We start from the raw sequence: 18381 nt of genomic DNA, 5'->3' as shown, positions 1-18381 counted from the left end.
CCGTATATTTTTTTAATGTTATGCCACTGTCAAGAGAGACGTTTAGTTAGCTATAAAACCAGGTTTTATCCAAAATTTACTTCATCAGGAAATGCATGTACCAATTCAGGTACATGAAATTATTGTCCATTCATTTGAAGGGTATCACCAGCCCAGTAGTCAACACTTCTGTGTTGACATGAATATCAATAATGTAGCTGGTACCCTTGATAACTATTAGATTTCATTTTGTCATTTTTTAAAGGACTTTTCATTTTGAATTTCTCTTGAAGTTCGATATTTTTTGTTATTTTACTTTGTTTATGTTCAATGTTGGCCACGCTCATCATTATCATGAATACCTAACAACGACCGTACTGCGACATGGCTTAGATCTGTACGATCCGCAGTATGATCGTCAACATTTTCATTTTTTTCACAGATCGTAGTGCGATCGTCGCCTAGAGGGACTGCGGTATTATTGGACACTTGTTTGACTTCAGTGGCAGATCCAGCAATTTTCATCAGAGGGTGACTGACTGTCATACAAGGAGCCTACTATATTCATGTTTCAGTGATTCACTATATAAGTAACACAATTTCCCCAACAAAAAGGTGAAGCGTTCCCCGCACTCCTGGTTACCGCCTATGGAGATTAAACATACTAAAACACACCCGCGAATTTAAAAAGCAATGTACTTTTTATTTCATCTAATATGTATGTTCATACAGAAAAGACGAAAAAATGTCATGGCCCCCGAAAAACCTATGATAATTATGTGTAATTTAAACAGTCTTAAACGTTTGTCCGATGACGGAAACCGTATCCGAAACCCTTTAGGATTTTCGTTTTTCTTCAAAAATAACCCAAGCGAAATAATCATCAACATGGATGACAAATAAGACTATGCAAGGTACCTATAGGACACAAATGCATAATTGTCAATTTATTGTGGAAATCAGAATTGTGTATGAGTTGCAAAAATGGAAACACAATCCTGTCAAATAGTTATCAAAGGTACTAGGATTGTAGTTTAATACGCCAAACTCGCGTTTCGTCTACATAAGACTCATCAGATTCCTGAGTTGTCAGAGATATATAACTCCTTGAAATGTAAACTCTTAACATTTTATAGATATAAGATGTGGTATGAATACCACTGAGATTTTTTATTCTTCATGTAAATGTTATAGTTTAACCAGAGACTGGTATAACTTATATATTTACGAGATACGAAAATTGCTCCCCCCCCCCCCCCAACCCAAAAAAAAAATTAAAAAATAACAACAACAATTGAACAATAAAGAAATATTTAATATAAAATATACAACTTACACATTTAACATAATAATGCTGAACAAAAATAACACAAAGCAATCAAGAAGGAAAATATTTTTGTATATGAAAATAATAAGAATATATATTACAAAATTATTATTTTTTGCAATTGAGCACACACCACAACATCAATCTTTGAACAAAATTACAAGCTCCTACACACACGCTCACCTCTATTTTATTTTTATTTTTTTATTTTTCTTTTATATATTTTTTTCTTCATTGTTTTAGCTGGCATTTGTAAGCACACACAGTTGTACAAGTGGACGATCCAAAATCTAAAAATAACACACACACAATATTATCCTCATCATACATTTTTTAAACTCACAAACATGCTGATCTCTGAGTATTTTTTTTATTTTTTTTTTTAACACAAGTTTTATCATTAGCACAAAAACCATTCAAAGAAATACACGCACATGTCCTAATTTGTTTTTCTTGTATTTTTTTGCAGATACTTTATACTTAATACATCTACACAATGTATCAGTTGAAAAAATATGTATTTCTTTTCTTCTTTTTTTCAGGCAAAAAATAATAATACTATGAACAAATTCCTACGTACCCCACCCTCCCCCTTTCCCACACACACAAGCTCATCCTAATTTAAATTTTGTTCTATCCTTTAACATCCAAAGAGTTGAACAAAAATCATACTTGAAACAAATTACAAGACACACACACACACAATAACTCATCCTTGATATTTGATTTTTTTTGTTTTTTTTTAATTTTTAAGTATTTTTTTGACACCCAGATAGCTCCATGAATATTCCTACTTAAAACAAATAAGACACACACACACACACACATACCATCCTTAATATTGATTTTTTTTCAAATTTTCATTGATTTTTTTTAATTCTTTTTTAACACCCACATAGCTCAATGAATAATCATACTTAAAAAATTACAAGACACAGACACACACAAACATAACTCGTTCTTATTAATATTATTTTTTGAATTTTTCAGTGATTATTTAATTATTTTTTTTTAATCTTTTTTAACACCCACACAGATGCATGAACAATAATACTTAAAACAAATAAAACGATACACACAATATATATAAACTCATTCTTATTAATATCATTTTTTTGGGGTATTTTTCAGTGATTTTTTAAACATTTCTTAATTTTTTTTATAACCATACAGTAGCATGAACAATCATACTAAAAACAAATTGAAATAAAATACAGATATAATGTGTCAGTAATAAGCGTTTTCTATTAAAAAAATAAGGACAAATGCCTCCCTAGTAATTAAAGAGTATACAGAAAATAAAAATAAGGACCCACAATATAGATCCTTATTATACATGTAACAATAATAAAACACATACACACTAACCTTTTTTTTTTAATTTTAAAATTATTTTCTTTTTGTTTGTTTTTTAAAGTTCACATCAATATGTGATCTCTTTTGATTTATTTTTTCTTTTTCTTTTCTATTCTTTTTACATAGCTATGCACATCCGCAACAAATTAATATGTCGATGGATGACATATATCTTGATTCTTTTCTCTTTCCTGAAACATGAAAAACACTTATTATTTTATGTTAAAGTGTCAAAAGCGGGAAAATCTCCTGGTTGTGATGAAATTCCGATGGAGATGTATAAAAATCAGACAGCTATAAACGCCCTTACTCAAGTGTTCAACATTTGTTATAATACAGGAATGATACCGGAGCTATGGAGTAGAGGAATAATCACCCCGATACCGAAGAGTTCGACTTCCGACCCTCGGGACCCGATGTCTTACAGAGGAATAACATTGGCGCCAACTTCATATAAACTGTATTGCGGACTACTGAATTCAAGATTAACTGTAAAACTTGATGAGCTAAATTTTATACATGATGAACAAAATGGTTTTAGATCTAATCGTAGTACCATTGATCATTTGTCAACAATTACAAGTATTATTGAAACAAGAAAAATGTGTAAAATGTCAACTTTTGCAGCTTTTATTGATTTCAAAAAAGCATATGATACTGTAAACAGATTTTTATTATTTTGTAAACTTGAGTCAATAGGAATTAGTAGTAAAATGTTGAATGCTTTAAAATCTTTATATCATAAAGTACAGTCATGTGTGAAAGTTAATGGGAATTTAACCCAATGGTTTGATGTTCAATGTGGTTTAAAACAAGGGTGTGTGTTATAGCCCATTTTATTCAATATTTTTATTAATAATTTAGTAGATGAAGTTAAAAGTTTAAATGTTGGTATTCTGATAGAGGAAGAGAAAATATGTATTTTGCTCTATGCTGATGATATTGTTTTACTTGCTGAAAATGAATCAGACTTACAGATGCTCTTAAATGTTTTACATATGTGGTGTCATAAAAATGATATTAGTGTTAATATGAGTAAATCTAAGATTATTCATTTTAGACCACCTTCTTTTCCAAGGTCTATTTCTACATTTATGCTGGGTAATGATAATATTGAAATTGTAATGCAATATACTTACCTTGGTTTACATCTTACAGAATTTTTAAATTATGATTTAATGGCAAAAGCTATTGCCAAGTCGGCAAGTAGAGCTCTTGGGTTATTGATCGCAAAATGTAAATCAAATGGTGGTTTTTGTTACTCTACTTATACAAAGCTTTTTGACACACTTGTATGGTCAGTCATCGATTATGGTGCTTCAATATGGGGAACAAGAGAATTCTCTTGCATAAATGCCGTTAAAAACAGAGCGATGAGATTTTTTATGGGTGTAGGAAAGTATACACCAAACTTATCTCTGTATGGTGATATGGGCTGGATTCCATGCAATGTAAAGCAATGGACAGCTGTTTTTAGATTATGGTCCAGATTTTGTAAAATGGACAATGATAGATTGAACAAAAGAGTATTTATGTGGTCATATAAGTATGGAAATAAGCCAATTAAAAACTGGTGCTTCAGAGTGATGACTAAGTTTAAAGAGTATAATCTTGAACCATATTGTAACTGTGATATATTGTTAACTAAAAATGTAATTAAGGATATAGAATGCTTAAAGCATTTGATTTATATAAAACTGAATGGCATAATAAGTTGGTTTCGAATGAATATGCCAAACTTCGTACTTATAAATTATTTAAAACAGAATTTAAGGTAGAAAATTACATTTGTAAAACTATTGCAGGGAAATATAGAAGTGCTTTTGCAAAATTTTGCTGTGGTGTTGCGCCCCTAAAAATTGAAACGGGCCGGTATCAGAACTTACCTATTAATGAAAGAATATGTTTTAGTTGTAATGATACCATTGAAGATGAGAAACATGTAATTTTGAAATGTCCACTATATGCAGATTTTCGTGCTGTGTTGTTTAGTCATGCTAATTCTTTCTGTCATGATTTTAATAGTATGTCAGATGACGATAAATTTGTATTTTTATTTAGTGATGAAAATGTTTACTTTTATACTGCCAAAATCTGCTATGATATTTTACTGAAAAGAAAATGTTTATTATATTCTTAACATTTGTATACTTTTAATTTGTTTTATGTTACTCTTAACATCTGTATACTTTTTATTTGTTTTATGTTTTATGTATGTATATATATATATGTAATGTATATACCATTTTTATAGTCTCTCATAACTCTTTTTAGAGTGGCTCTTGTTTTATATAATGGAAATTGTAATATTATGTAAATGTTTTATAAGAGGTGAGACTCAAATAAAATATTGTCTTGTCTTGTCTTGTCCTGTCTATGTTAATCTACAAAATGTATTGAAATTAAAGAAACTTCATAAAAATGAATAGTACGAAACTGGTTGTTTAAGTGACAAAACAAAGTCGGTAACACTAATTGTTTTTACCTCAGTTTTCATCTGAATACATATATATATATACAGCTGTTATTTATTCATGATGGACGGATACGGTTGTTAACCGCCACGCCAGGTGGAGTTAAAATGCAGATTCAAGGGGATAGTTTAATAAATATAAATCCTGTATTGCACTAGATGATGCAAGTTCACAACCAAATACCAATCTCCTCCCTGGCATAATAACAAGATATTCAGTGACATAGAAAGTATGAGTTGTGATATGATGTTCAATTCACTGACACCTGTCCGTGAGTGGATCGAACATGGTAAAATCTAACCTCACGTCTCACTTTAATTGACATATGACCTTTTGATCGTTTAATAACTGACCCCACGACTCAAATGGAGAATAAAATTCTACAACCCCTATAAAGACACATACAAATTATCATGATATTCTTTCTATTATTTGAAATAAACTAATTAAAAGACAAAAAAAAAATATATATAGTTCTATTACCTTCTTTATAATTTTTCTCTTTTATTTCCTTCTTATATTTGGAAGACCCAGACTTCTGAAATTAAATATCGTTAAAATATACAATAAATTTCAATAGTATACTTTAAAGGGGTTTACTTCTGTGTTGACATGACTTATCATTGATTCAATTCCAATTATAAATTAACTGTTTACAAATTTTGGGAATATTATTTGGCTTTTCTACATCAGGAATTGCTGTATTTGATAAAACGTTTAGGAATTTTTGGTCCTCAATGCTCTTCAACTTCGAACTTCATTTGGCCTTTTTAACTTATTTTAATTTAAGCGTCACTGAGGAGTTTTTTTACAGACGAAACGTGCGTCTTGCGCTAATACCAAAATGTGAATCCTTGTATATATTTTTTTATGATGAATTTATCACAGAACTGAGAATAATGGTCTGCAGAATAAGGAATACAAAAGAAGGGTCAATTAATTTTAGAACAGAAAAAGGGTCAAATAATTTATGAACAGACAATATTTTGGTTCATAAAATTTAACCATAACGAATAAATTAATAGTAAAACTAATAAAGAAAAGAGAAAATGACATAAACAAATTAAAAGACACGAAGACCCCCGCCCCAACAACATCGTTTCCATCCATATTTAGACCGTCTCTTTCGAGATTTAGCGTGAGGACAGACCAGGGTATACCGTCAGATGAGGTTTTAGTATTTTTCAAAAGGCGGAGGGGATACAAATAACAAACCAACAGAAACCCGCAGTCAACACTGAAAACATGATGTGAAAGTACACAAACTTTAATGTTTGACCTTAAAGGGGGTCATGACCTCTGACCTTCCCTTACTGTTCAATAGGAAATTACAACAATATCTCTGTTTTTGTATTAATTAACTGTTAGTGAAAAAAATTGAAATCGAATAACATAATCGATGAACAATATGAATGGTCTGTTACAGTATTTTTTTAATATACATGTAACGAACCTTTTGAAAGAATAAATATATTTTAAATATGTACGTGGCGGAAGAATTTTATCGTATGATAATTCTATTAATATAACAATAGAATTGTAACAGGTTTTATGAACCCGAGTGTATTTAAATACGGTGGACTCGATTTGAAATTATCGATAAGGGCGTTGACCATTCGCATGTACACACGTAGTTTTTGTTAGTTATGCTTAAGCACATATATATTCGAAAACAGTATTAAATACTTTTTGTAACATTTTTTGATTGTTTTTTGTAAATTGTTGAGGCAACCTTTTTTAGTTTATTTAAACAGAGGACTTATTCTGAGATGTGGACTGTATTTACACAATTACAAACATTTGTAATTTGTTATCATTTGATAAACATGTATTGAAATTATTTTATATTATATAAAAAAGAATGGTCATCGTGCCTGACAAGTTCTAAAACTAGTGTTTTAGTTATTTATATTATGAATGAGATATGAAACAGATTGGGCCGAGTTATATAGAAATTATATAGTCTAGTACATAAATAATTTATGTTCGTTTGAACGAAGAGAATTTAGAAAATAAAATACTTTACCTTTTGGCTTAATTAATTAACCTACCTTTCGGAAAAATAAATTACGTACCCTTACAGAAGTTAAAAAATACTACCTTTCTGAAGAATGAAATACCTTACCTTTCTGAAGTATCCAATCAGTCTAAATCTGAAAGACAATCCGACTTTTGCTTTTTGTTCTTGCTCTGTAAAAGTAAAAGAATAATATTTGATAAAGGTACCAGGATTACCATTAAATACGCCAGACGTGCGTTTCGTCTACAAAAGACTCACCAGTGATGCACTCATATCAATATAGTCTCTATAGCTTAGTATTTAGAGCACTTTATTTTGATCATTTTTACCATTATTCTCTATTCCGTAATCCCATTCAGACCTTTGTAATAGATGGCCTCTTTCAATGCAATGTAAAGTTCATCTCATATCAAAGAGGCTTTTGGTGGTGTTAACAGCTAGAACAGACACAAAACATATAATATAAATATGATAAAGAGAAATAATGAATTAGGGACATATTCTAGACAATTATCAAACTTCTATTTATATGTTTCGCCCTTCGTTCCTCTCTTGAATTGAAAAACAAATTTCGCAGAACGAGTAAAAAATCCAAACCATGTAGTGAACATGCATAAACTGAAATCCGGTAATGACTATTCAACAATGAAATATCGCGAGAAATATAAAGAGTTGAATGCGTATTGATTCGAACGTAGAACACAAGTTCTATGATATTTACCTTGCATCAAATAGTTCTTTTGTTTGTAGTGATCACACTCTAAGACTTCTTCAGCTTTGTCTGTGATGTCTGAGACTTCAGACTCGTATGTTTCCGTTTCCATTGACAAGCAAATCTCAGTGGCCTGATCCTCCTGTTTAGTTAGACTCCCACTTATATCCACCGTGTCAATGCTTTCTATATATAATTAAATTCGAAGAGAAAGGGAACAAATAAAATTAAGAATACAGAAATGAAGGACACTCAATCAAACACACTCATGAAAAAAAATGACCAGTTGGTAATGTTTTACTGTAAACATACTTATTTTTGCGTGCGTTTTATTTTCGCGACTTTCGCGAGTAGGAAAACATCGCGAATATGTAAAACTTGGATCTTTCTTTATTAAAGTACATCAAGTAAATTAGAAAACCGCGAAATTAAATCAAATATGTATTATCAAATAGCCGCAAAGTGGTCTAAAAAGGATAAAACGCGAAGAAAGGTATCCGCGAAAATAAGTTGGTTTACAGTGTTCTAAGATATGTATTGTGCATTTATTCCTATAAATGCTATTGACCTTCCATTTATTCTATCAACATACACAAGACATGGTTGAAAATAAAGTATTTCTTTGTTTTTGTGAGTGTCATTTACTACTACATGTATCAATCAAGTAATTATTTTCCTAAGTAAATCTCAGTATTGTTCTTTTCAATGTGCATAAATTATGTGTAATGTTGTGGAGCAGGATCTGCTTACCCTTCCGGACCACCTAAGATCACCCCTAGTTTTTGGTGGGGTTCGTGTTGTTCATTCTTTAGTTTTCTATGTTGTGTCATGTGTACTATTGTTTGTTTGTCTTTTTCATTTTTAGCCATGGTATTGTCAGTTTACTTTCGATTATGAGATTTACTGTCCCTCTGGTATCTTTCGTCCCTCTTTTATTATCTCATGTTGCCGGTTGTAGGCCCTTACATTTCACTAAGTAGAAACACTATAACAGACAATACAGATACTGACCTAAATTTTCATCTGACATCTTGGGATGACCGTGAATGCAGTTACGGTCATCAGCTTTACCTCAGTAAAATTTGGAATAAAGTATATACTTTTCTTTTCTTCTATTGTATTTATTACATTAACCGTTATTATCCAATCAAAATAAAGTAGAGAAAGAAGGTATTGCATCTGTTTCTACTACTTTGCAACCCGAACAGGTGAACATTGAATCGTCGTTGAGGCTTTACAGCACATATTTTGTTTGACGTCAGAGGAAAGAAATACAAACGAAACACGCATTCTCAGTCAGGATTCTACTTCGTCAAAATTATCTCCACATTACGCCAGTTCATTTTCACAATCGTAGAAATGGAAGCCATTGTAGGGATGACGCGCCGCCAATTTTGCTCTTTAAAACCGATAAATTTATCCACATTGCACCATTACGATCATTATATATCAGTTGTATTTTAAAAGACAAATGTATGGACTATCTAATGAGCATCAGTTAATGATCTTGTCTGCATTGATTCAACTTAAAAATATTGTCTGATCGGTTGTCAGGTATTTCGAAAATTCTTAAACATTTAAAAAAATTCTAATTAAATATGACCTTTTTTTTTGCTATTTGGATTCCTTTATTAATTCCTTATCAATATAAACTAGTGTTTTGAAAAGTTAATTACTTTGAAACTGAGAAGCGAACTCCCTTAAGGCCCTTTGGACAAAGTTTTTAAACATTTAGTAAACAAGATGAGAAAAAAGAGTCGACCTCATCAAGGCGTTAACCTGCAGAAGAAAAGTATCGGATCCCCCGATGATTGCCGGTTGGGAATGATCGGAGATCCAATCAACGTAAAAAGTTGAACAAACAAATAAAGGAGTTAGGTGAAGTTGAAATGGTAAAGAAAAAATGCAGTAAAATCAGAATCATATAAAATAAAACTGCATTGTTTTCAAGGAGGGTTCGTCCGAACCCCCCTGGCTACGGGTATGCAACATGTAAATAGACTTTCGTATATCTTCTAACCATTTTAATGGTGATCTTGATTTAAACCTACATGTAGGTAGAATTATAATTGATTGCAAATAGCATATAATTTTAAACTCTTGTTTTTATAATTCACAGTCTTAGGCCGTGTTCACACCAAACGCCATGTTCAAGTTTCATGTAATGTACACTGGTTTCACATTACATTTGTTCACATCTATACACCTTGTTTAATTACCTGTACACAAGATTTTTTCCCACTTTTAAACAATATTTCATCTAAATATTCATTAGGTAAAACTGAATGCAAATTTTCGGACAACTTTTCTAGCAGTTACATGTAAGGAACGACCATTTGACTTTAAAAAAAAAGAAGTGGGGATGGATTTCTCCTTGATCATACATATGAAAAAAAAATATATTCTGAATCTAGAGTTTCCTCATTCATTATAGTGTGAAATAGTGAAAAAAAAAATATATTTGTTTGCTAGATTCGAAAAAACTGAATAAAAAATTTCGCGCGAAAAAAATCTGACTCAGAAAAAAAATACATCCCGCTTTTTTAACTTCAGTGGTTGCTCCTTTATGAAAGCAATTTTGATGATTTGCAGAAGTTTAAAGATACTAAAGATGTCTCGATTACGCATTAGAAAACTGCAGCCGCGTGCTTACAGACGAAGAACAAAGATTGAGATGCTAAGGATCACTACATTTCTGTCTTTTCTGTTTGGTTCGAATGGTATTTCTTCTCTAAGGAGTATTTAGCAAAGGGAGGGGGTAATGTTTCATTGATTTCTAAGTGTGTTTTACTGGATCTCATATACTAGACAAAGAACACAATTTACCTCAAACTTTTTTAGTAATGCATTCACGAGTGAATCGTTGTTTGAGTGAAGACCAGTGGCAAATATTTCCGAGTACGTCCAGTTAATTCGGGAAGACCTTTTCAAATGAATTATGTGTTCGGCAATGATGAAGCTTTGAGTCTTGGTAAAAGGGGTTATTAAAGCTACCTTATGTTTTTTTTTAAACATATTAATATATAAAGTATGGACAAATATTTCTGTAAAGAACTTTATTAATAATTGTTATATCAATTTTATTCAAAAAAATGATTTCTTCCTTAAATAAACGTGGTAAAATTAATGTTCTGTGAACACTTAACCTAGGCAAGGCCTACATTGACTATCGACTGCATGTAGACAAAACACGATTTAAACTACATGTAAACATTGAGTTTTATCAATGGTAATTGTGTCTAGTTTAAGTGTAAGTTACACTAACACAACATAGAGTTTAGGTCAATGTTAACACGGCCTTATACCTGTGTATAAAGTTTTTAAACTTGAGCATCACCACACTGTAAAATGATCTTTGTAAATATTCAAGTCGATAAAGTTTAGTTTAAGTGTAAGTTACACTAACACAACACAGAGTTTAGGTCAATGTTAACACGGCCTTATACCTGTATATAACGTTTTTAAACTTAAGCATCACCACACTGTAAAAATATCTTAATTTTCAAGTTGATAAAATATTAAACCCTCATATCCCAAGTGAGAGTGCTCCGATATATAACGGATGAAAATACCTGTACAGAAAAGACTTTGATCTTCTTGGTCATCGTCGATTCCACCAAATAAAGACATTTGGTAAGTACATTTATCCCACTGGCAAGCATCTCCACCGTCGACTTGACCTTTTGCCTCTTTTATTTCCCCTAGAATGTGAAACACGCAATTTTCATTATTGACGGGTCATGGCTTTTGTCAATGATGTTACTTGTTTTAGTGATTGTGCCTCTTATGTTTGACAATAGAAAGCATAGCTTTTATGAGAGCTAATAAACTTGAATTAACTCTTATGAAAAAAAGATATGAATATATTTCTAGACAATTTATAACGTACGTGCATGGTTCTACTGCACGATATTACACGTCAAATTATATCTCTATGTATACAGTGATTCTACTCTGATGAATCTTTAAAAACGTTACTTTATTGTATAACTAGCAGAAACCAATTCTGGTTAAAGACATGGTCAAAACAATTAGTATTAGTTAAAGAACAATATAAGCTAAACAAATATTGCTATGCTATGGAGCTCCTTTTCATGAAATTTGTTTTGTTAATACAGAAAAAGGTCGACTTTTGACTTTTACTTTGTATAAATTTGCATTGCTATTTTTTGGGCTCGCAAATTGAAAGAGAATAAATCTAGAATCTACTTAGATATGGGTAAATTACCGTTTATGAGCTATTGGAGTTTTGTCGGTTAGACTGCAAAGAAAATTTGTGTTGTAGGGCTTAATATTTCACCTTGTATCGAGGGGAAAACCAAGAAGTCCGAACATCTAACATATATTTTCAAACCTCACCTAAGAATATATCTTAAAAGATACATGAACATGCTAAAAAAAACAGTGATTGGTTTCCTTTTCTCGTTTATTTAGTGACTCTTTAATTATAAAAAAAAACCTAAATATTATTGAATAATAACCGAAATTTACTGATATGATTATTAATCAATTGAATGGTAGCTAATATATTAATGTTCTGATAAGAACGATCACTCTATCGGAAAACTTGCATATGTATGACACATATATTAATAAAATTAATGTTTAATATAAGACGACGTGTACAGATTCTTATATTCATAAATACACCAAAATCAAGTAAGTAGATAATTAAATATTAGTAACATTGTTCTAACGTTTTCATCCTTCACGGGATTTATCAAGATATGTAACTAAGTAACGTTACCACGGGTAGTGTGACGTTACGTTATTGTTGTGCATAAATTACGTTCTTCCTTTACGCATTTAACTTTATTCATCCTTAGAATACATGACATATATAATCTTTATTGCAAAATTACACCCATAAGGGTTAAGCAATACAAACAAACAAGGCAGCACACATATGGAACTCACTTCCTAAAGAGGCTAGACTCATGACTTTTTTTGACCAGTTTAGGAATTATATAAATTCCTGGTGTGGGGGTCAAAAATGTTATTGCAGTTCATGTCGTTTCCATCCAGTGCTGTCTCAAAGCTGAAATTTCTTTCTTTCTTTTTATAATGACCTTTTGCTCTGCTTTTTATGCATTTTTTTTAATATATCTGCCATTAAATGCTAGTGCTTATATTTATTTATTTATTGTTTTTATGCTTTTAGTCTGTTATATTTTATGATCTGCTGATTACCCCGTTTCAATGCACATAGAGGCACTTGCCACATGAACTTTGACTCCGGAGGCTCACAAATCAAATAGAGCTGCTTTCATTATATTGCATGTTTTTTTAGTTTTATTTGGTAGTATTTGCATGATGCTGCATGTTTTTTATGTGATAGTCGGTTAAAGAGCTCACTAGAGCTCATGTTTTCTCTGTTATTTTGTATATATATGCCGACTCTAACTAAAATTTACTTACTTACTTACTTAAATAAAACAAAATACTTACTAAGGATACATTTTAAATACAATGTAATACAATACAATAAAATAGAATACAATATAATATATCATATTTTAAGAGTTCACATTATAAATTGATGTATAAAACACAATCATGAGCTTGTCTGACATGGGTCTGACCTCCTCAGTTCTAAAGACTGCTTAATGAAGACTCCAATATGACAAACATGTTCTGGGATGGGGTTTAGAATGTGTTTTAGTTTATTAAATGCATCAAGATATGTTGAAATAATGGTACATAGACTTTTAGATAAGCAAAAAAATTAGAACGCAATGATATGTTAATGTCACAATACATATAAGAAATAAAATTCGTCATCTAGGACCCCACATTTTTTACATAATCTTTGTGCTCTCCGAATGTTTCTGTACGGTACCTTCCCAATTCAATGCCTAGGGAATGATCACTAAGTCTAAATTTTGAAAGTAACTGCCTAATACAGTATGTATAAAATTATTGCACTTTAAATATTCCTCAGACTGACAATTAGTTTTTAATTTCCCATAAAGACAAAGTTTGGATGAGGAATCCAATTTTGAAAGTTTATTAGTAGTAGTTTTTTTCATATTCCTCTGAAACACACTTTTTAATATTACATTTTAACACATTAGTGCTTTTGATGTCCTTGTTTACTTAAATAACCAACAAATTTGCAGAAATGAAACTTTTGGCGAAAGAGAAATATATCTAGATCATTTTGAGCCAAAATTTACTTGTCTATGAGTTTGCATTAAAAAATGAAGATTAATGCGCTCCATAGTATACTAATTTTAGATTTCCAGAAAACCAGGTTTTTGTTTTGGAGTACCTCTGTTTAAAGGTGAGTTATTTTGTTAGAAGGCTTTAAAGGTATGGTGAAAATTGGCATGTAGAAAGCTGATACATGTACAATTAAGGATATACCTGGTTTCTATGAAGTTAAACTTAAAGTAAAATATTTAGAAAGCTGTGAAAATTGCAAAATTCGGTTGAACAGATAGGGATTTTTAATTGATGGTCTGACACCTTCACAATTTAAACACTTTTAATAGTCGTCAACTTTTAACAAAATTCCGTGTAACTGACCATAATTTGGAAATTGAAATAGGACGCTATAAAAAAATCAAAGAGAACACAGACTGTGCAAATTGTAGATGATGAGGAACACTTTTTCCTTTATTGCCAAATTAACAGTTACGTAAGAAATCCCCTTACAATGTAGAACCCATTATCCCATTAATTTTAACCAGCATGACTCAAATTCTAAACTTAAAACTATTCTAGCGATACTTTGCTTTTGCGCCAATTGGCATTTCATTTGCGCCAAAATAATCTTTCATTTGCGCCACAATCCATATTTCGTTTTGCGCCAAAATAAGACATTTATCTATTGTAGATCCCAATAAACATATGTTGTCTAGTGTTGTAAACTATATATCAAAGTATTGAAATACTTAACATCGGATGACCACAGGTTCTTGTAGATGGTCAAAAGCAATGTCACAGAAACAGATCACATCTCTATACTTAAAACTGAGGTTAATTTACAGAGATATATTTTTTTCTGATACAATTAAGTTCCTGCGTGGATGATGAATAAATGACAGGAAATTCAACCACACCGTAATAACTATTATATTGTAGTGATACAAATCAGTATACCTGGGACTATTATACTAATATAATAATAGTCCTATACACTGTTTTGTTGTTATATATTATATTAATATTACAGTTGAATGTAAATATATTTTTCATCTATTTGTATAACATTCTATTCTTCTATTCTAATTATAGTGCAGTGCAAGTGCATGGTGGACACTCTTCTTAAAAAAATCGATTTTCATTAAAGATTGAAAATGGGAAGCCATTCATATTTTCCCGCAAAACAATTGCAGAGTTACAGGTTCTCGCCGGGAGTGTCGCAAAACGTTCTTGAGATATTCTTCCGTAAGGTTTAACACAATTCTTCGGTACGTGTGCACTGATTTTTACCTTTATTTATATAACTAACGACGACACATTTTCATATTAATAATTTGTGTTTTAATAAAAATAGTTTAATAGATATAGGAAGATGTGGTGTGAGTGCCAATAATGTTCTCTTACCTTCACAAAATAAATTGCTTTCCAAAGATCTTCTCTCGGATTTTCTTGCTTGGTTCCGCCGTCCGCTCCTTCTTCCCATTCTGTTGAGATTTTCTTTGAAAGAAAATGATTAGTTAGGCAATAAAAAGGAATATATGTGTGTTTTGCCTGAACATTACCTTGGTAGAAAATAGCTGCCTACTCAAAATCTTTTATTGTCCTCTTGTAATTTTTTATTTTAATCAGAGAGGCATGAAGATTAAACAGTATTTGACATATCTACTTACAGAAAACCAAAACAAACCTAGCCTACCCACCGTGCCTAACTTTGGGTGTAGAGTTTGGGCAAACCACAACATTTTTAAGTGCACATGTGGCGTAGACATGGGATGGTCAGGATGGCCAACGGATTATTTATCTCTGCACATTTTATTTTGTATGCCATTATTCTTTACTATCAACATTTTTGTAATCAAGCCAGTGTTTCACCAAAATTAAAATATATAGCCTTAGTGATAGCCTTAAATTTATCTTAGACATACTGAATTAGTTTAAACATTTTTTATAGTGGATTGGGAAACAAGTTATCACAACTTATATAAATCCCTTTCCACTTTGCGGGTGCGAGTGCTGCCTTGTAGAGGCATTAGCCTGCTCTTTTTTTCGAAACTTACAAGGGTGTCTTTTACGTGCAAGAGATATGGCTCTCTTTTAACAAGGATCAGCCATTTATCGTCCCTATCCGACGGAATATAATCGTTTCCTCAAGACCAAACTCGCAAATGGTGTCAAGGGAGAGCCGAAAATTCAGTCCCGTAAATTTTCATCCTGGAACGAAAATCGAACCAGGAACCTTTTTGTTATTAAATTAATCCGATGCATTAACCATTACGCCACGGCTCTATAAATTGTGAATTGTTCATGATTTTCAATAAATTTTACTCATAAGATTCCTTTTGCAATGAGAGCCGGTATTTTCTTAACACTTTAATTCTATATATTTCAGCATCATATTTTCCCTTATTCTTCATATTTCGCCATTTTAATTCTATATATATTTGTTGTTATCCAATACAATATTCTGTAAACCCAACCAGACCCTTATATAAATAGAAATTCTGTATGTGCCTGTCCCAAGTCAGAAGCCTGTAGTTCAATGGATGTTTGTTTCTCATTCGTTGTTGTGTATATAAATTAGGCGGTTAGTTTTCTCGTTCAAATTTTTTTTTTTTTTTTTTTGACATTTGTCATTTCTGGGCTTTTTACTTCTATGCATTATGGGTTGTGGTCATTATAGGAGGCAGTACAGTAAAATATACGTAACGAAATAATTTGGCGGTTATGATTTTGGCGGATTTAAAATTTTAATTAATACCTTTGATTGTTCACTTTTAAAATGGCGATTTTTGTTTTGGCGATTTTGTTTTATCCGTGAGAATTTACACAATTCGAAATTAGTCCGCGATACGGTGGTTGCTTTAAAACTTCTATATCATTTGGCCTCTGGTGGAAAGTTAATCATATTCATCTTTTTAATTCATAAAATAATTAATTTACAGCATGCTGAATATGCCATCACCACTATTAAAAATATATATATATATAATCATCTGCTCGCGTATTCGAAATCCTACTCGCGATATCTTTGTTTCTTTTTCTCAAAATGCCATACACATGTCGTTTACTTTGTAGACACGTTACAGAAGATATATTAATCTCCCTTTAGATTCCAAATACGTATTAAATTTTGTTTACCAACATATATTTTCTTTTTTCTGTTCACCAATGTAATATTACCGAAAAAAATCTTTTAAGTTATAGATATTTAATATCTTTTGGATAGTTTTGCGATTTTTTCCTAAATCTAACCATAGCGTATGTTGAAACCCTCGGCAATGGATCGACACGTACTATTGCGAAAGTTGTCACAGCGTGCGGAATCAATGATGGACAAAGAGATCGAAATAAAATTTAAGCATTGAAAAAATTACCCCAATCCCGCCAACAGAAACGTGAAAGATAAGGCTTCTATCAAGTCACGTGAACTGAATATGGAATACAATCTATAATAACTGTGTGGTATAGTATTAAATACTGTAAACCAGCGTATTTTCGCGAGCGATTTATTTCGCGACTTTCGCCTGTAGAAAAATATAAATCCTCGCGAATATGTATTTCCTTATTAAACAACTAAATTAGAATATCGCGAACAAAAATAGCCGCAAAGTGAACAAGAATGAGTAAAACGCGAAATAAAGTATTACAGAAAAATGTAACTTATACAAACTCAATAAACAAAAGTATATATTTGCCAAAATCCTCACGAGAACATCTTAGAAAGTCAAATGTTAACTGGAAAGTAAATTAACAAACTTACTAAACTCCTAAAGAAATCAATTCGGAAGTCCCGTATCAAATGACAATATCGATACAAACACTGAGGAACTTTTGATAAATTTATCCCAATACGCGTTCGGACACAGCTAAAATAAAATCATACAGTAGTAAATTCATCAGCTATTTTTTTTTAACATATAGACCTACAACAAATTACAGTAAATTAGGCTAACCCAAAAACTGAATTGTTTTCTTCTTTTAATAAGTAAATATTTTAAAAGTAACTTAACAATACTCACATTGCTTGGGGTAACTGATAAATAAACTTTTTATTTATCAATTTGCGTTTCCTGTATGATTCTTTGGAATATTCAATTTTGCAGAATATTTAAAGAAGTAGTTACAAAAACGATGGTGATTTTGTAACGACGTTGCTACCACGTGACTAGGAACAATCGATTATTTATTGGCACGTGATGTAACAATCGCTCAGTTGCTACCGAGACGTGGTAACACTGGTTCCATTCTGTCTGTAACTTTGGAGTTTGTTAAACAGGGATCCAGATTTCGTTACCGTAATCTGAAATTTGGAATAGCATTGAAATTCGGACGTTTTCAATGTCCGTGTATACATGTATCAGCCTCC

The 18381-nt window shown here is 31.3% G+C and overlaps 1 protein-coding gene across 1 annotated transcript; it reads right to left on the bottom strand.

The window, feature by feature from the left end:
• Nucleotides 1-1273: 1273 nt before the first annotated feature.
• Nucleotides 1274-18201, bottom strand: LOC139499942 (uncharacterized). The gene is made up of 7 exons (XM_071288605.1): nucleotides 18035-18201; nucleotides 15420-15512; nucleotides 11441-11569; nucleotides 7878-8054; nucleotides 7262-7326; nucleotides 5620-5674; nucleotides 1274-2853 (listed from the first exon to the last, which is right to left on the bottom strand). The coding sequence occupies exons 2-7, from the start codon at nucleotides 15496-15498 to the stop codon at nucleotides 2789-2791; spliced, it is 570 nt and encodes a 189-aa protein (XP_071144706.1). The 5' UTR covers nucleotides 15499-15512; nucleotides 18035-18201; the 3' UTR covers nucleotides 1274-2788.
• Between the last annotated feature and the right edge of the window lie 180 nt (nucleotides 18202-18381).

This window comes from Mytilus edulis, chromosome 13 (genome assembly GCF_963676685.1).
Source record: "Mytilus edulis chromosome 13, xbMytEdul2.2, whole genome shotgun sequence".
Taxonomy (NCBI): domain Eukaryota; kingdom Metazoa; phylum Mollusca; class Bivalvia; order Mytilida; family Mytilidae; genus Mytilus; species Mytilus edulis.
Note: the sequence above shows the minus strand (reverse complement) of the source record. Positions and strands in the feature narration are given on the sequence as shown.